The 19,397-nt window shown below is 58.9% G+C and overlaps 1 protein-coding gene across 1 annotated transcript; it reads right to left on the minus strand.

Moving 5' to 3' along the window:
• Positions 1-741: 741 nt before the first annotated feature.
• VEGFA (vascular endothelial growth factor A) lies at positions 742-18,913 on the minus strand. The gene is made up of 9 exons (XM_036124070.2): positions 18,903-18,913; positions 15,852-16,983; positions 12,792-12,840; positions 9,391-9,587; positions 8,497-8,573; positions 8,143-8,172; positions 6,140-6,211; positions 4,873-5,004; positions 742-2,724 (listed from the first exon to the last, which is right to left on the minus strand). Exons 1-9 carry the CDS (start codon positions 18,911-18,913, stop codon positions 2,703-2,705), a joined length of 1,722 nt encoding a protein of 573 aa, XP_035979963.1. The 3' UTR covers positions 742-2,702.
• Positions 18,914-19,397: the final 484 nt, after the last annotated feature.

Consider the following 19,397-nt stretch of genomic DNA (forward strand, 5'->3'; position numbering starts at 1 on the left):
CTCACCAGACCTTTGAGGAGTGGAGTTGTCTTATTTATAAAAGCATCCTCTGCCCTAGCATGGGGGCTGGCCCAATAAATATGGCTTGAGGGGATAAAAGAGAGGCAAGAGGAAGTGGATTTGGAAGCCTTGCTCATAAATGCCAAAGACCTAGACAGCATCTACCCTGGCCAGGACCACAGGAGAGCGGGGCCTACACAACAAGGCGGGGCAGGGCGTCCTCTTAAGGGCCACCAGAGCTGCAGGTCCATCTTCCAGAGGATCGAGGAACTCCAGGACCCACTCTGTAAAATTTAATTACACCCTGGGGCCCCATGAGCACCCCATAGCCAACCTCAGCCCTCTCCTGTCCCCCGGGCAGCAAGCTCAGACACATGGCCAGTTCCTTCCCGACCAAGGGACCGGGCCTGGATCATGTGATTCCTGAAGGCAGCACTGCTCACTGCGGGCCCTGGCTCCTCTAAGGAGGCTCTGGCTCCTCTTCCTCCCCCATTGCAGAGCTCCTCCCCCCCCCACATCATGGCAGAGGGTGGACGGGGTCCTCCAGGACCTGCTCAGCCAGAACAGAAGCGCTGTGGCCCCCAGCACAAGAAGGTGGGCCACCCATCACCTGCATACCTGGGACCCCTTTCCCAGACCTAAGACAAATGCCATTTTCCCCAAGGGAGGAGGGAAAGGGGGCAGAAGGGAGTCTGGAACAAGGACCCAATGGAGAAGGAGAAACCAGGAGGAGCTTTGAGATCAGAATTAAATTCTTTAATACAAAATGCTTTTTTTAAGATATATCTGTATTTCTTTGTTGCTGTTTAAAAATAAATATGTACTACGGAATATCTCGAAAAACTGTACTAGAGACAAAGATGTGATGTTAATATCTTTTCCCCCACAATTATTACGGATAAACAGTAGCACCAATAAATAAATGATAACAAATATTAAAATTAAAAAAGGAGAGAGATTTAGTATGTAGAATTCTCTATTTTTTCTTGTTTTGTTTTTACATATAAAAAACAGAATAGCAATGCCTATTTTATCAGAATCACATATATACATAAACATATATATATATATATATATATACACACACACAAACGCAAGTTGCCAAATATATATATAGTATGTAGATGTATACTGAAACCTTATTTCAAAGGAATGTGTGGTGGGGAGCCAGGGGAAAGGGGAGGACAGAGCTGAGTGTTAGCAAAATTAAATATCTGTTCAGGACAAGCTACTGACTGTCACCGATCAGGGAGATAAGAGATTGGAAACATGAATCTTAACACACAGACCAGTACAAATAAGAGCGCAAGAGAGAGCAAGAGAGAGATACATCTCATAAATAGTTGAAATTAAATATTAACCAAGAATACTGAAAAAAACCCTACTCTTTAATTAAATTAACTGTTTTAATTTCTAATTAAAAAGGGATATTAAATAAGTACCGTATATAAAACACTTTGTCTGCCTCCGTGGTGGGCACGTGGATCCTGCCCTGTCTCTCTGTGCCGCGGGAAGGGTCGGGTCTGGGGACAGAGGAGGGTTAACCACTCACACACACACAGCCAGGTCTCCTGGGGGGGGACAGAACTAGTGGTTTCAATGGTCTGAGGACATCAGGCCCTCCTGGGCTGCACCCGGGAAGGGGAACTGGGAGAAGGCCAAGGCAGGAGGCCTCCTCCTTGGAGGACAAGCTGCCGCCAGGCGGCCCTTCCTCCACCAATGTCTCTCTTCTTTTCGCCAAGACATCTGTTGGCAACGGTGCCCTGGGCATCTCAGGAGCCAGTGAAGAGTAGGTGAAGGCTGCCCGGTCTCCTGAATCTTCCAGGCAGTGCCCCTGGGGGCAGGATGCCCGTGCAGCATGCAGAGAGGATCCCCAAAGTACAGCAGTGTCCTGAGGCTCCCAAAACTCCTGGTCAGAGCCAGTGTCCTCGTCCCCGTACCTGTCGTCTGTCCCTTTGACTCAGGGTATAGAGGCTTGGGGCCAGGGCTGGGTTTGTCGGTGTTCCCAAAAGCAGGCCAAATTTGCCCCCATGCCCTGGCCATGCACGTTCCTGGGCAGGGAAGGGGACCCTGGCTTTCCTAAGAGGGACCGAAAGATCATGCCAGAGTCTCCCCTCCCATCCTCTTCCCTGTTGGGATCTGGGTAGGGACATTCTCCTCCCAACTCAAGTCCACAGCAGTCAGATACATCCAGTGAAGACACCAATAACATTAGCAATGTTAATTTAAAAAAAAGAATATATATATTTTATATATATATAAAATATATATATTTATTTTTATATATTATATATATATATATATATATATATATATATATATATATAATATATATATATATAAATGTATGTATGTGGGTGCGTGTGTCTACAGGAATCCCAGAAATAAAACTCTCTAATCTTCCGGGCTCGGTGATTTAGCAGCAAGAAAAATAAAATGGCGATCCAATTCCAAGAGGGACCGTGCTTGGTCACCTGCCCGGGAATGCTTCTGCCGGAGTCGCGCCCTCCGGACCCAAAGTGCTCTGCGCAGAGTCTCCTCTTCCTTCATTTCAGGTTTCTGGATTAAGGATTGTTCTGGTGATGGCGATGGTTGGTGTGGTGGTGGCGGCGGCGTGGTTTCTGTAGCGTTCTGAATCAGGCTTTCCTGGTGAGAGGTCTGGTTCCCGAAACCCTGAGGGAGGCTCCTTCTTCCAGCCCGGCTCACCGCCTGGGCTTGTCACATCTGCGGCAGACGGGAAACAGAGGCTGGCGGTTAGGGCCGGGCGCGGGGACGCGGTAGTGAGGCAGGCAGCCTTCCCTTCCCGGGAGCCCAGGGTCCCTGCGGCAGAGAGGATGGCGAAAGCACGGCGCTGCCTCGAGGAGCCCAGCAGGAGGGGAGAGCCAGCCCCCGCCCACGGGGTGGGCACCCCGCCCCCCCGCCCCGCCAGAGCAGGAGCTGAGTCCAGGACTCCCCTCTGCCCTCTAGAGATTACAATCTAGTTGAGACAAGACAAGGACATGGGGACATGCCATCAGAGGCGACAAATGAACGCATACTCAAGAACAGTCCCTACTTGGCATTTAAGAGCTGATGGTGACCAGAGGTGGACCGAGTTAGTCAGCAAAGAGTGCCCGCAGAGAGAGGGGCTTCAGCTCTGCCTCTATGGGGCTGGCTTGCGGAAGAGAGTGGGGAGAGCACCCTGACCCAGGGCTAGGGCCAGCTGAAAGGGAGGGGCTGCTCCGGCGAGGCCGTGAGGGACACATCTCCCTTCACCATGCCCTCCCTCCAGGCCTTGTTTCTTCAGCATGCTGGCCGCAGCGGGCCCCCGGTACCAGGCTGCTGGGTGGCGAGAGGTGATCATTCGCTGCGCTGCTCCTGTCCAAGCAGAGGGGACACCAAGAGCTTTCGTGTCATGCCCCTGCCCCTGGGACTTATTGCCTTTTCCCTTCTCTACTATGAGAGGTCAGAGCAGGCCCCGCCCTTCTGAGAGCCTGGCAATGGGCATCCTAAGCCCCCAATTTGGGGTCCTGAAACTCCCCCATACGGGGGGAGGTCTCTGGAGGCTGGGGTAACTTCTGTTAGCCCCCAGGTCACTTCACACACCCCATCCCAGACAGTCTCTCTGCAGAATAATCCCCACAGAAACCGTGAAAATGATAAAGGCCTCACCTTCCCCCAAGCCCCCGGGGCACGTGGAGACCCCTCACTGGGCCCTGGAGTTCGGCAGAGCCCCAAGCCCAGCACTCACATACACTTCCTATCCTCACATACCACCGAGACAGAGAGAAGCCTGCCCCAACAGCCCAGGGCCTGGTCCCCAGCATCCCTTAAACATCCACAGCCACAAGAACACGGGGGTAGGGAAGGCAGCCACATTCCAAGGACTTTGTTAATGGAGCATCTGGACTAGCTGGGGGCACCCTGATCCTGCCAGGGAATCCCCATATAAGCCCCCCTCCCTGGGTGAAACTCAGGCTGGCCCAGAGGGCTCCCAGCCTTTGAGCAAAGGCCGGACTGGTAGGCATCGAAAGACGGCCAGCCAACCTGTCACGGCTCTGCGCTCCTGACCTTACCCCCTGAACTCAGTCACGTATTCGCTTACATACTTGACACTTTCTAGGTCCCCACTGTGCTCAGAGGACAAAGGTACAGATGCCTGGAGGGTCACCCAGGTGAATAAAAGCCAGGCCCTCCCGTGAGGAGTTCCCGACCCGCCCATCCTGGAGGCATTTGGAAATATGTGGGCTGTTTGGGGTTGTCACCATGAGTAACTGGAGTATTAAAAGTATCTAGTGTCCCCCAAACGTTAAATCTCCAACCCACCCCAAACCAACAGCGGGAGCCCGTGCCCTCGGGGACCCCAGTCTCGGAGGGACTCGCCCCCTGCCCCCGTGAAGGACACAGGGGATGAGAAGCCCAGCGGTGCGGACTTCAGAGGGTGGCGGCAAGGCCCCCAAGAGCGTCTGAGCTTTGTAGACGGCAGCAGCCCCCACACCAAGTAGGGCCCTCTGTATTAGTAGCAAGGTAGTGATAACAACGTCAGGACCAACAGCCACCACAGGACACCGCGGGACCACAGGACACAACACTCAGCCTGCGTCCACACCGTCACATGAAGCCACACCAGGCTAACCCCTCAGGCAACCAGGGCAACCTCGGAACAGGCCCCAGCAGGCCAGGCCAGCGCCTGCGTCCCACCGCAGGGGCCCCGCAAGCAGAGAAGGCGGCGGTCAGTCACCAGGCAGGCAGCTAGAAGCCGAGCAAGCAGCTGGCCCCTCTGGTGCGCGTGCGCGCAAGCTCTCTCTCTCTCTCTCTCTCTCTCTCTCTCTCTCTCTCTCCCCATCTCTGTGTGAAGCCCCTCTCTGACTTGCTCGCCCTCTGGGAACCAACCTGCAAGTACGTTCGTTTAACTCAAGCTGCCTCGCCTTGCAACGCGAGTCTGTGTTTTTGCAGGAACATTTACACGTCTGCGGATCTTGTACAAACAAATGCTTTCTCCGCTCTGAGCAAGGCCCACAGGGACTGCAAAAAGGCAAAAGGAAAGACATCTAAGCTAGAGCATCAGCAGAGAAAGAGAAAAAAAAAAAAACCATGCAACACCCCCTAACAGTCCGCAGCTGCACCCCCACCCAGCTCATTGGCCCCCCTGCCCCTTCCAAGCCCTGGAAGGATCCGAGTGCTGCAGCGGAAGACAGAGAGAGCGGCGGAAAGAGGCAACACTGGCTAGGAAGCCTGCCTGCAGGAAGAGGCAGACACAGGTGGGCAGAGAGTGCAAGGAGAGGACACTGTAAGGGGGGAGTGCTGTCCCGGAGGGACAAATTCAAGTCTTGGGCCACAGGGCCCCAACGGCTACCGCCCCCGAAAGAGTACACCTTGACTCTTCACCTGCTGGGGACAGCAATCCGGGCCACCTTCCCCCTGTGCCCCTCAGGGCCCCTCAGGCCCGGGCCCCTCCACCAAAGGCAGGCTGAAGGAGGGCACCACATCAGGCCAAGCCCAGAGGCAGCGTCCACAGCCAGGCCACTGGTGGCCAAAGGGCCCACCACAGCCTCCAACCCAGAGGAAGAGCCTCCAAACCTACAGGGAGGTTTCTGTGGGTGCCGTGCGTCAGACCAGAGTAGAGGGCTCCCCTCCGGAGGCCCCAGGTCCACGAGGAGGGGCTGCCATACGGTGCCTGACCCCACCCGGCCTCCTCCTGCAGCTGACAACAGGCTGCCTCGAGTCACTCGCACCCCTTCCTCACGCCACGTCTGCCCGCCCCACTACCCTCAGCTTCCAGACAAGTGCAGAAGCCAAGAGCAGTGGAAACCAGTTGGGTGAGCAGGCACCAGTGCGTGGCACCTGCGCCAGATGGGCCCGCCACCAGTGCCCAGTGGGTGAGAGAAAGGCGGTGCCCAGCCAAGCCGGAGTCCCCTCCCTGGATCCTCCAGGCCCACTCTGCCCACCTGGCCAGCCCGACCCTGGACCGGCCACGCCACCACCGCATCTAGCTGCTGGTGCCCATTAGTGGAGTGAGAGTGAGAGAGAGACACTGGGGGGGAGAGGGGGAGGAGAGCCGGGGGGGCCGGGAGGGGCAGGGTTAGGGGGTCCCGCCGGCGGGGGTCTGACTGGGGGCCAGGGAGGCTCCAGGCAATGAGACAGCGGAGGCACCACGTACACGCTCCAGGGTTTATACCGGGCTTTCTTGCGCTTTCTTTTTTGCCCCTTTCCCTTTCCTCGAATTGATTTTCTGGAAAATAAAAAAACAGAGACAGACAAAGAGAGAGCAAGGGGGAGGGGGAAGGGGAAAGGAAAAGAAGCAACGAGGGGGGCAGGGTTCGGGACACACTCCCTGGAACAAGCATTGGGAGGCCAGCGGGCTCCAGGAAAGGGCCTGCGCACGCGCACGCACACGCACACGCGCACGCACACGCACGGCAAGGCTGGGGCAGCGGGCACTCAACAGCTCCTCCTTCTCCCTTCGGCCACCCTGGGGTGGCCAACCTGGCCTCCGGCAATGCTCTGCGTGGGGAGCAGAGGCTGGGTGGAGGACACAGGACCCAAAGGCCTGAGTGCTCGTGGCAGCTCCTGGTCCCAGGCAGGGGCAAAGCCCTGTGGGCAGCAACCCTGGACAAGTCTGACCCTGAAGGTCGGGGGAGGGGGTGCTATAAAAGGTAGGCCAGAGTTTGGAGAGACCTGACTTGATGGGGGTGGGGGTCGGGGCCCAGGCTGTGCTTTGGGCACCTTCTGCCTTCATTTCCAAGTGCAACAGCAATGGGGTCCCTCAGGGGCCCTGCCTCTGCAGATCCCGGTGTGGGAGAGCAGCTACGCTGGGAGCTGGCACAGACCCAGGGGCGGCACATGAAAGGCGCCAGCCTGCCCAGCCATAACCTGGGCCGAGAGGCGGGGATGGGTGTCCTCAGAGCCCCAGGCAGGCAGTAGGGTGGGGTGGGAGTTAGGGAGGCATGGGAGGAGGGGCCTGGGCGTTACTTGGCAGGAAGTTCCCTCCCCAGCCTGTCAAAGCCTGCCACACCATCTCAGCTGACTCTCTTCCGAGCCCAGGCGAGCCCCCCGCTCTCCCTGGGGGCAATGCAGACATTTGGGAAACGGGCAAGGGGGGGCAGGCTGAAGCCTGTTCCCCTCAAGGGAACCAGCACTCTCCACACCTGCCAGGCCAGAGGATGCCCAGAATGTCTGCCACAGGGGAAGAAATGAGGGGACGGGACTGGGGAGAGGGGGAAGGGACTGAGGAGAGGGGCAACACTGCTCCCCTAGGAGAAAGCACTGGGAAGGAGGAAGGTCTACACACACAAATACACACACTCTCTCTCTCTCTCTCTCTCTCTGAGACTACTCTCCCAAATCACTGCTCTGAGAGCCACAGCAGTCCTGGAAGTTGGGGACTTAGGGAAGAGGCAAGGGGTTGAGGTCTCGGAGCTTCTGGGTCCCCAGAGCTTTGGGGGCAGACGGGATGGTGAGGGAGGGGAGGGGAGGGAAGGACACAGGTGCTCTCTCTCATTCTCTTTCCCTGCAGGCTTGTCCCCTTTGCTCACCGGGTCTTGAAGGCTCACTGCCCCCAGACTATGCCCCCTGCTCCATCCTGACCCAACCCTCCACACGGAGCAACTAGAAGCCTCAGAAAATGACCAACAGTCAACTCATTTCTCCCTGGCCAGGGAGGGCTGAGTGGCTCAGGCCCGCCTCACTCCTACAGGAGGGCATCACCAAGAAAACCTCTCAGCGGGCCCCCAAGTCCAATCGCACCACCACAGCAACCACGGCGAGAGACCGTTTCCTCTGACACACAAAAGCTGGCCTCTCTGCCACCCCCTCCCCCTCCCTGCTGTGGGGGGACAGAAGACTAGAGCAAGCCGGGGAGCCGCTGTCCACACGCACCCCCACACACCAAAACTGCAAGTCCCGGCCAGGAATGACCTAGAAACCTGGAATGCGTGGTCTCCTTCCACAGGAAGCTCCAGGCTCCAGGCTGGGGTTTTGCCCCTAATCCTAGAGCCAGAATCCTCGGGTTTGCTCCAACCCCTACTGCCACCACAAGTCTTCGTGAGGCCAACTCCCTGACTCAGTGAAGATATGAGACCCCCCTGACAGAGGAAGCCAAGAGCCCCAAACCAAGATAACCAACCAAGGAGAGGGAGAGGAGCTAAAGTCATGGCCACTTACTTTTCTTGCCTTGCTCTATCTTTCTTTGGTCTGCAGCGGGCAGAGAAAGAGAAAAGAACAAAACAGAAAGGGGTTCAGTTGGTGATGCTAACAACAAGAGCCGTAACGTACTATTTATGACATATCAATGCAGTTTTAATCCCTTTACGTAACTCACTTAATCCTAACAATGCCACGAGAGACATCCTATTATTGTGCCCATTTGACAGACGTAGAAACTGAGGCACAGAGAAGTAAAATGAAAATGCCCAAAGTGCCACAGTTGCAAGGTAGAAATGGCTAACAAGTGAAACATGCTTAACCCTCCCGCCGTCTGCTGAACAAACGAATCCGAATCCGTGACTCCGTCCTCACCTGCATTCACATTTGCTGTGCTGTAGGAAGCTCATCTCCCCTATGTGCTGGCCTTGATGAGGTTTGATCCGCATAATCTAGAGGGAAAGGAAGCAGATCACAGAGGTTAGTGACCCAGCCAGCCATACCCAGATGGGACATCCTGTGGCTCTTGCCACTCAGCACCCAGGGGTTCTATGGAGCAGGGGTGGGGGGTAGAGGGAGGAGGCACCAGGGGCTCTACCAGAAAGAGCCTCAGGCCCACCCCAACTCCCCCGACCCTACTGACCTCAAGGAGCCCCTGGCTCTTCTTGAGGGCAGGCATGGTTGCACGGGTTGGCCAGGCTGGGAATTCAGGTCCTGGGCTCTTGCCTGTGCCCATCCCTCCCCTCCTGTTATCCCCTCTAGGCCTCACCTTGACCCCTAGTCGCTACCCAAGAGCCACCTTCCCAGGGGTCTCAGAGCTCCCTCCCACCCTGTCTAGGCTGAGATGTGCCCTGTCACCAGACAGCACCAAACAACTACCTTCTAGCACTCTCCATGCACCAGGCTCACCCAGCACCCCGAACAGAGCCCCCCAGGAGGAAGCGCCCTCTTCCTCCAAGAGAGGAAGAGAGGGGCTCCTGTCACAGGTGTCAGCCCCTCCTGAGCCCAGGGGCAAAGGTCAGGGAGGAGGAGGAGGCAGTAGGGACTTGTGGGAAATCCCAGACCATCCCAGAAATGCAGGGCATCTTTTTCTCCAAAGGGGGTAAGACTCCCCACACTGCCTCCTGACTGACTCAGGGCCAGGAGCTGAGCAAGGCAAGTCTGGCTCTTCCTCTCAAGAGTTGCCCAGGAAAGGGCCGGGGAGTACCTGTTCCCAAAGTCTAACCCCGCTCCCGCCCCCCCCACCCCCCACTCCCCACAGATGCCCACCTGCATGGTGATGTTGAACTCCTCGGTGGGCACGCACTCCAGGCCCTCGTCATTACAACAGCCCCCACACCGCATCAGGGGCACGCAGGATGGCTTGAAGATGTACTCGATCTCGTCAGGATACTCCTGGAAGATGTCCACCAGGGTCTCAATGGGACGGCAGTAGCTGCGCTGGTACACGTCCATGAACTTCACCACTGCGTGGGATGGAGTGACACATGAGCCCAGCCGGTCACACAAGAGATGGCCGGCCCCCGTCTCCACCGAGCTTTATAGGGCAAGCCCTGAGGCTTCCTGTGAGAGGTACCCCCTACTGGGCCAATCCTTCCCAAACTCTAGCTTAAGTCCCTCCAGCTGTGGTTGACATCCTTCCCTAAGCTTTGCACCACGGGCACTGATGGAAGATCTGGTTTTATTCCAAAGATCACACGAGGCTGTCAGGTTCTGAGGGAGATGGTCTGCTACGTGTGACCCCACCCCCTCGCCATGACCGCTGAGCCACCTCCTGGGTCAACCTGGATACCAGGGTACAGTTTGAAGATGAGTATACTTGTCGGCGGGGGGGTGGGGGGGGTGGGGGTGGTGGTGGTGGTGATCTGTTTCCCATGAAAGGAGGAAGAGCCAGCTTGGCAAACCTACTCTGCATTTCCCTACAACCTCCATCACACCATCCACCATACCAACAACCATCGGATGAGGACTTATTACATGCCGGCCATTGGGCACCATCATCCATGGTTTCCATGGCCAATAATTCTCCCCACGTGACACTACGAGGTTCCACTAGGAACCCCATTTTTACAAAGTGGGAACTGGAGGTTCAGAGAGGCTGAGGAACTTGCCCCGGGCCCACACTTGCAATCTGCTCTGACATCAAAGCCTTCCCAAGGCAAATCATGTAGAAGCATGTTGGGGGGGGGGCACATTGCCACCTGCCAGACCCCTCCCCAGACACGGGCTGGGGAGGTGGTGAACATCGGCACAGGCGCCGGGCCTGCCTGGAATCAGCAGGTGGCAGTGGGTGGGCACTCTATGCAGGCCCTGCCAGCCACCGATAACCCCGCCCAAGAGGGCAAACTGCTTGCATCATGGAAAAAACGGTGCCGCCACCGCAGCCATGGAGCACTTCTAGAAGCTGATCTGGAGGGAGGGCAGGGTAAAGACGGCTTCCCAGGCTGGCCGTGGGGCCCGAGGTGCACTGGAGCATGAAGGGGTAATTCTAGGCCACGGGGGCGGGGCCCTGGAGAACAGACACACTCAGGACCTGGAATGATGACTCCAACTTGTGGCCCAGCCTGCCACTCTCCATCTCACGCCCCCCCCCCCAACTACCACAAAGTAACGCTCTCCCTGAAATGTCTCTCCCCTCACAGGAGGAAGAAGGGGCATCCAGCCCGTGAAGAGGTCTGGGCTCTGTTCATGACTCGGTGTGACCTTGGGCCGGTCCCTCCCCTCTCTGGGCCTCAGACCGCACATCTGTATGAGTGGCTGGGTGGACTTCTAAAGACACTGAAACTGAGACTGAAGTGTGGGGTTTTTGTCTCCCGTTTCCGGCCCCCAAACAAGCGCTCTTTCTCAGCCCAGGTAACACAAGGTTTGGAACCTCACCCAGGCGTCTGAAGTGCAACCCCCTAGCCTGCCTCTCCCCAGAGACTGTGGCTGAGCTCCTCTTCCCTCCTGATGGTAAAGGAAGATGAGCCTGGGGGTATCTATACACTAAGTGGGTTGAGGAGAATTTGGGGAGCTGAGGGGAAGGGAGGGGAAGGCCATAGGTGTGAAAACAGCAAGGGAACGGGGGCGGGGGGGCTCCCAACCAGTCCCTGGCCTTGTCTGAGATCTACTTCCCCTATGCAGACAACAGGCACAGAATTCTCCTCCACCCTCAAAAGGGTTAAGGTAAAGCACCGTCAGAGTATAGATGAGAGCAGAGATCTGAAGAAGCCCTTTTCTAAGCCAAGTCTATCTCGAAGAAGATGACTTATCAAGAATTCTTGACCTGACATTTTGTCATGGTTGGGGACAGAGGTGGCCCAGGTTTTGGGGCCACAAGGCCCCAACCAGGACAGGAAAGCAGGAAGGTCTGGTCTGGGCCACTGGCAGTTGGTAGCTGAGGGTATAAAGACCCAGACTAGGAATTCCTTGGAAAAGCTCCCTGGAATCCCCAAGGGCCGCAGGAGGGAGGTCGAGGGGGGCAACTTCACCCGTACCCCTCATACTCTAGCCACTGCCCCCAAGGAAAGCTGGCCTGCTTTTGCCCAGGCCACCGGACATACATCGAGTCCCACAACAAGCTTTCTTGCTTTTCCTTGTTTCTTGAAGACAATCTTGTCCCCGGCAAACAAAGATCATTTGTCTTGCCTCTCCCAGACCACAGAGACCACCGGGAGGCTGATGGGGGGGTGGGTGCACACTGGGACCCAGGAGCCTCTGAGCGGCACAGGCTGTGGGGTGGCTGGGAAGCCAGGCCCTGGCCAAGGAAAGAGCTCCTGAGTGAAGAGGGAGGCAGAACGGGCTGGGCATCACCACTGGCCCAGGGAGTGCAAACACCACCCCTGGCCACCACCCTGGGTCACAGTGGGTTGAGGTCTGAAGACCCCAGGGCCTTCCTTACTCAGCAGTGGGGCGCTGGGGGAGTGGCATCGGGCACTCCTCCCCCAAGGCTGGAGTAGAGGCCACATTGGGGGGCGGGGGGCAGGGCTTCCCTAGAGAAATGGGAGGATCCCTACTCCAAACCACAGAGGAACAAAAGGCAGGCTGACTCTGAGTTGGGCAGGGGGCGGGGCACCTGGGAGCTACAGCCAGCCCTCTGCTGGCCCAGGAGGGAAGTTCACAGCACCCAAACCTATCCCACCCGGAGGGCAGAGGGAGACTGCAGGGCCTTCTCTCCAGCCCCAAAGGAATACAGGCTGTGGGGGGGGGGGGGGCTCAGGAGATTGGGCCCTCTGCACGTCTAGCTCACGCACAACCAGCTTGCTGAACAGCCAGGGGCACATACCCCTCCACACAGAGCCCGCAGGGGTGACACGGCTGGGCTGAATGTGACACAGACTATCCATCCTCCCCTGGGGGCAGGTGGGACAAGGGACACCTCCCTCGACAACTGGGATCTTTGAACACTGTCTTTCCTGGCCTGTACTCACAGCCCCCTCTCCAAATAAAATTTTACTGGAAAGAGCAGAAGGAAAAAGCAACAAGTTCTATTTCTAGCAGAGGCCTGAGTAGCAAAGAGAGACCTCCAGAATGGGGACTCTCATGGTGCTCCCCTCTTCCCTTCTTGATTCCCCATTCCTGCACCCCTTCCCCCCTCCCCCACCGCCACAGACCTGCAAGAAAGGAATCGGAGCCTCCCCACCCATCCCCTGGGGAGACAGGATACCCATCCAAGGGCCAGAGGGACTCACCTTCGTGGGGTTTGTGCTCTCCTTCTGCCATGGGTGCAGCCTGGGACCACTGAGGACAAAACAAAGAGCAAGACACAGGCATGAGCAGGGATGCAGAGGCCCAGCCACCCGCCCAGCCGGCAGCCTCTGGCTTCTCCGGGGCTTCTGAGTGGAACAAGGCACCTGCCCGGCTCCGCACAGCAGAGAGCATGCCCACAGCCCCTGTGCTGCTCCAATTGTGAAGGAAGAGAAAGACTGACCAGATATTGCAGGGGGTGGGGGGGTGGGGGTGGAGAACTGAAAACACAGGAGGAAAATACCAGAACGCTGTGCTGTCCGGGTCCCCGCCCCTTCCCCACATTTCCCTCCCCACCCCTCACTGGCCCATTGCTGAGTTCAGGGAATTTTCTCAGCCCCCCGACTCCCTGGTCCAAAGCCACGGGTAAGTAGTAAGGTCAAATAGGAGGACAAATTTGGACTGGGGCAGGAAGGAAGGACTGGGGGCGAGAAAAACAACATGGTGACCTTCTCCTGCTGACATGACAAATACCAGGGTGAGCTGGTGCTGGGGAAGGAGGAGGGTGCAGAGGAACGAAGGGCGCCAACCACCCTCCCCCTTCCAAACTCCTCTGTTCCTGGGAATATTCAGCAAACCCACAGGTTGCCTAGAAGGGAAAACCAAGGAGGAAACCCTGGGGGGAGGGGAGAGCCCCATTTCTCCCAGCACACAGACCCTTCCGGGAGCCTGAATGTATCTCCAAAGCCCAGAGCCTCACACTCGCACCTTGTTCGCTAGTTTCTTCTCCCTCCTGGACTGAGGGGGGTCCCAAGTCCCTCTCACCTAGCTGGGCACTTTTCCTCAGATGCAACCAGGAAAGCCTTTATGCCTTAGCACTGCCCAGCCCCTAGGGGGCCCCCTGCACTAGCCAGGCCTGAGGCCTCCCCTATGCCTCGCCATCCCTCCCCACCCCCACCGGATCATTCCTCCCCTCCCCAGAAGCTGTGAAGGTCAACATGCCCAACCATGTGGACCTGACAGCTCCAAGCAGGCAAAGGCTTCTCCCAGCCTTCGGTTCTCACCAGCTGCCCACCCCACCTGCCCTTCCTTGCGGGCACATCCTAAGCAGCAGAGCTGTGGAACTGCAGACCCCACTGACAAAGTCTGTCTGTCTCCTTCCCACACACCCCCAATGCACCCCGGATCCCCGAGCCTTGCCCCTAGGGCCAAGGTCAGATAACAGTTTCCAGGATCCCAGCTGGGCAGCCTCTCACAGCAGCAACCTCAGGGACCCTCCAGGGTCTCCACCTTAGCCCCCTGGCCCATCTCCATGATACCCCCTGGCTTCCTCTGCCAACGTTCTCCCTATGCCCTCCACTTCTCCTGGGCCCCAACAAGGAAGGGGGGACAGAAATTTAACCCCCTCCAAGGCCAGGGGGCACTGGGAGGGGCTGTTCTGGGCAGGGAGGGGCCAGGTGCCCTTCTCTGGGGGCCTCTGAAGGTCACGCTGTGGCCAGGCAGCCACTCCTCCCCCTCCCCCCCGGCCCCCCCGCCTTGGAGGCCTGGAGCCAAGGCCTTTGTGCCAGGGTCTAAGGCACCCAGAGTGGCAGCAGGGACCCCAGCCCATTTTTTTTCCTTCTGCCTCTCTCCAAGGGGAGACTCTGGCTGAGGGAAGGTGTAAGGGAAGAGTGTAAAGGGCCCCTTAGATGGCTTTGAGAAGCAAGTCGGGTGGGCAAGTTTTAGAGTTCCAAAAAACCACCTGCTCCTGCTCCAACACCCCCTTTCACCAGGACAAAGTGTGTTTGCAAGGCTGGCAGGAGCTCCCTCCAAAGGTGGGGGTGGGGGGAGCTGGTCCCACAATGCAGACGTCACAGCAAATTTTAAGCCATTTTTCCAAAAAGTATAAAGTGGAGTAATGACACTCTTCATTCCTCCCTTAGCCCACCCCCATAAAAACTAAAGCACAGCTCGGAAGTGTGGGGGAGGGGAGCAAAGCAGACTGTCACCAAGTGGGGACTTTAGGTAGTCTGACAAAGCACCAAAGTGGGCCCCTGCACCCTGACCTCTGACAGCGATCATCCTTTCCCTGGCCTCTGGGGTCGGAGAGGGGTTACACGGGTCTTCTCAGCAGAGGGGAGTAAAAAATAGAAAGGTGGCAGGGGCTTCTCTCCACGTCAGGGAGAAATGGAGAAGGCGCATCAAGAAATCCCTCCTAGCACAGGAAGGGACTAGGGGCTGGGGACAGTGGGGAGAGGTGTGGGGTGGTTCTCCGGGTCCTCCGGTTAGGGATACCTCGAGAGGTCACCTTCCCGCGGAGGGCCGGCGGGGGAGGGGCGCCGCTCGCCGCCCGGGGCTCCCCGCTCGGGGCCGCCGAGGCTCCGGGAACACGCGGCCGGCCAGGCCCGGGCTGATGTAATCGGCTCCGCGCCGCGCGCGCCCGGCCGGGCGGGGGAGGGCGGGCACCGAGCGGGACGCGAGCGGGGACGGGCGGGGGTGCCTCCGCGCAGGTGGCCCGGCGGAGACCAGGGGTCCCCTCGGCAATCCACCCCGAAACTTTTCTCAAACTCGTGGCGAGGGCCTAAGAGATCGAGCGGCAGTGACAGCAAGCCCCCTCTCTCTCGCCCGCGCCCTGCCCCCTCCACGCTCTCTGCCCTCCCTCGGTCCAAGGTCCGGGCACCCCCCCTGCCCACTGGGCTCCGGCTCCCGCCCCCGCTGCCCGGACTTCCAGTTCGTCCGGGACCAGCGGCCAGGAGCAAACTTCAGCCGCCCGCGGCAGCGCAAGCCCAGCCCCCTCGGCCTCCTCCTCCGGCTCCCGCCCTCCGCTGGTCGGCCCAGATCGTACGTGCGGTGACTCTGGTGGGTGGGCAGGGCCCGCGTGGGCGGTGAGATTCTATCCCGGTGCCCTCCCACCTAGCGCGCGCCCCCTCCCCCTTCATGTACAAGGATCGAGGGGGAAGCCGCGCGCCCGGTGCCCAAGGACCCGCGTGGGGTACGGAGCCCCCACGCGCGCGCTCGCACGCACGTCCCCAGCCGGGAGAGGCGCTCGCAGCGGCCCGCGACGCCTGGTGGGCACGGCCGCTTACCTTGGCATGGTGGAGGTAGAGCAGCAAGGCAAGGCTCCAATGCACCCAAGAGAGCAGAAAGTTCATGGTTTCGGAGGCCCGGCCGGAGCCGGCGCGGCTCGCGCTCCCTCTCCGGCTCGGGCTGCGGGGCGGCCCGCTCTCTTCGGCGCCTAGGCGGTCTCCTCTTCCTCCCCGAGCGGAGGCCCGGGCCAGGGCCTGGGGCGCGCGCGCGGCTGGAGCACTGTCTGCGCACACAGCCGCCTCACCCGTCCATGAGCCCGGCTTCCGAGCGCCGAGTCGCCACCGCGGCCCCCTCTCCTCTTCCTTCTCTTCTTCCTCCTCCCCCTCCTCCGACTGCGGCTCCTCCCGGCCCGAGCTAGCACTTCTCCCGGTTCCGCTCGGCTCGGCTGCCCCGGCGCGGACCACGGCTCCTCCGGAGCGGGAACAACCCAGAAGTTGGACGAAAAGTTTCACTGCAACGCCGCGAGCCCCGACCCCCTCCACCCCGCCTCCAGGCGCGGGCTCCGGCTCTTGCCCGCGGCTCGCCGCCGCGTCCACCCTCGGCCGCCGGCCGGGCAGGAGGTGGGAGCTGGGGCGGGGGGCGGTGTCTGTCTGTCTGTCCGTCAGCGCTGCTGGTCCGATGCGGGATCCCGAGGGGGAGGGCTCGCGCCGCGCTCTGGCGGTCACCCCCAAAAGCAGGTCACTCACTTTGCCCCTGTCCCTGTCGTTGCTCGCTCGCCCGCGCGCGCTCTCTGACCCCGTCTCTCTCTCTCTTCCTCGACTTCTCTCTGGAGCTCTTGCTACCTCTTTCTTCTCTCTGCTGGTTTCCAAAATCCGAAGTGATTTGGGGAAGTAAAGGAGCAATCTCCCCAAACAGTCGGCCCGATTTAAGCGGGGAGTGGGAAGCAAAAAATAAATTAAAACGGGAAAGAATGTGGATTTTAAAAATTGCTGAAGAAAAAAAGGAGGAGGGTAAACCCTGGATAAATGAATATCAAATTCCAGTGCGGAGACCCCTGGCTGGTGACCCCGCCGGTTCGCCCGCCTTGCCGCTGCGCCTCCCGACCCAGCGCCGCTGCCGCCGGTTCCACTCGCCCCCTGCGCCGCGGCCTCCTCGCAGCCCGGCTGCCCCAAGCCTCTGCGCTCCTTACCACTAGCGGCCGCTTAAAATAGGGTAGGCCCCGCCCTTTGGCACGCCCTGGGGGCGGGGACAGGCCCAGTGTCTGCGCCTCTCCGACTGCCCCGCACGCCCCTCGGGCCTTCCCCTGGGACGTGTAGCAAAGCCTAACCCCCTCCCCAGTGAAGGGGAGCTCGACCCCCACCTAGGTTCACAGCCTGAAAATTGCCCATCCGCCCCCACCTTTGCCCAGACACACACACGCCCGCGCGGTATTGGGGGGAAGGGTACAAGAAAGTGAGGTTATGTGCGGACGGGGCTCGAGAGCTATTCCTTCTTCGCTGGGAATATTGGAGGGAGGGGGTGGTCTGGGCGTGCAGGGAGTCGGACAGGGACGGGTGTGGGGAGAAGGACATACAGATCTACTGGAATCCTGGCGTGACCCCTGGCCTTCTCCCCACTCCAGCACTCTCAGCCCGCCCCACACACACACACTCACACTGACACACGCGTCCTCACTCTCACGCAGACGCTGCTCTTCCAAGTTCACCCAGCTTCCCTGTGGTGGCCGAGCGCCCCCTAGTGACTACTGCCTGCACACCCCAGCTCTGGCTCAAGAGGGAATGGGCTTCAGGAAGAGGGTGGAGGGAGGCTACCCCTGGTCCCATTTCTGACCTCCCAAACAGTGGCATGTTTGGGACTCGAATGGACCCACGTGCAGAGAGCCCAATGCTGGGCACAAGAGGCGTGACAAATCCACGTGGACAATGTGCCCATCTGGAGACTTCATCTGGCCTGCTGACATCAGAGTGAGCTACAGCCAACAGACTGGGGTGACTGGGGTCCTTTGGGAAGTGTCCAGGGAAGCCTCCTTGGGGAAAATTATTTGGCACCAGGTTTGTAGGGCTGAAAATGGGAAGCCGTGTGGTTCTGGGGTTAGTCAGTGGCCCAGAGGGAAGAGGACCTGTTGGAGCCCACGTATGCACTGTGGAGTCTGGCAGAGCCCAAAGGGAGAGGCAGCTGGGCAGACAGAAGCCCTTGTTCCTGCTCTCCCCCCCCCCAGATGTTGCCAGGGAACTGAGGCCAGGGGGCTGGTGGGGGCGGATGGAGGCCAGGGCCTGAGTGATGATTCAAACCTACTCACCAACACTGAGGAACGTCTGTAGGCCAGCTGCCCGGAGCTCCCACCAGGCTGGGGGCCAAGGCTTCTATCAGCCCCAGCCCAGTCTCTCAGCTCATCTTCTGAACAGAATTGGGGTTTCTTCTCAGGACCCCCAGACCCCTAGGATCCCTTGCCTACTTCTACCAACTGGGAGCCTCTCTCCTCTTTCCCCCAGTCCCCCCGCTTCACACCCGCTCCCTTCAAAGCCCCCTTTTCTCCAACTCCTCTGGTCTTCCCTAAGTGCTCCCTGAGGCCCCCCCACCCCACCCTTGCATATAGGAACCAGCCTGGAAAAATTCCTGGTTGGGCTTTGACCCAGCAGCTCTGGTTCCCCCAGGGAACAAAGAGGGGGCTCTGATACCTGAGGGAAGAGAGGGACCAACCAGTCTCATTTTTCATCCAGATCTGGGCAGGCCCTGGCCCAGGGCTGATGTAGCCTCTGTGAGTGTCTGGGCTGAGAGCGGGAATGCCGCAACTTCCCCCAAATTGACCCAAACGATCCAGGGAGGTTACTCAGCCAACCCCCTGCCTCGGCACATGGTACTGTGGTTTAGTGAGGGTGCTAGGTTACCTCTTAAGCAGCCCAGTTCCACGGGCGTAGTGTCCTGAGGCCCCTATGAGCAGAGGGGCTGCCCACCCCCACCCCATCCTACCCTTTGCATCATTCATGCCTCCAGTCCTGCCTGCACCCCCTGGCAAGCTCCCTAGCAGCAAGGACAAGGGTTAGTAAATGTTTATTTGCTGGCTCGGCGGTGGGGGCGGGGGGGGGGCCCTCCCAGGCAAGCCTCCTTACCTAGGCTCCATGCTGCAAGCTGCTGCATGGGATATGGAAGGGAAGCGATTAAACTTCCTCCTTCCAACCTGGTCCACATCTGGCACCGCCAGAGCCCAAGATGTGGGTGCTTTGGCAGAGCCCCCCTCCCTCATCCCTGCCCTGGAGCAGGCAGAGTCAGGACCGAGGCTCCCAGCAGCATGAGCAGGCACTCATGCTGGCCCCCTCCACCGCATCCCTCCTCAACTCAGCCTTCCTTGGCCCTAAAGAGGTCAAAAGAGGAGGTCTTAGTAAAAGACCCTGAAGTTGAGAGGAGAATGGAGGGATTCCAAGGAGGGGTGGCTGTCACCTGTCACAATAACCCCAGGGCTTTCCCCAACCTGAGCCAAATGTCCCCCTTGGTGGTATTAAGTAAGGTGTGTCTCAGCTACCTATTCGAGGCTCCCTCTGTGCACTTGGCCCAGAGAACCAAGGGAATGAGGGAGCAGAATTGCATCCTGGCCTGAGGGGCTTTGG

The sequence above is a fragment of the Halichoerus grypus genome, chromosome 9 (assembly GCF_964656455.1).
Source record: "Halichoerus grypus chromosome 9, mHalGry1.hap1.1, whole genome shotgun sequence".
In the NCBI taxonomy this organism is placed as follows: Eukaryota; Metazoa; Chordata; class Mammalia; order Carnivora; family Phocidae; genus Halichoerus; species Halichoerus grypus.

Bases quoted from the DNA above. Each gene is read 5' to 3' on its own strand.
- VEGFA (XM_036124070.2), bottom strand. The intron at 8,574-9,390 runs GTGGGCATCTGT...CTTTCCCTCTAG, and splicing joins AGTTCAACATCACCATGCAG to ATTATGCGGATCAAACCTCA. The intron at 5,005-6,139 runs GTACGTGGTGCC...GCCTTTTTGCAG, and splicing joins CGGTATAAACCCTGGAGCGT to TCCCTGTGGGCCTTGCTCAG.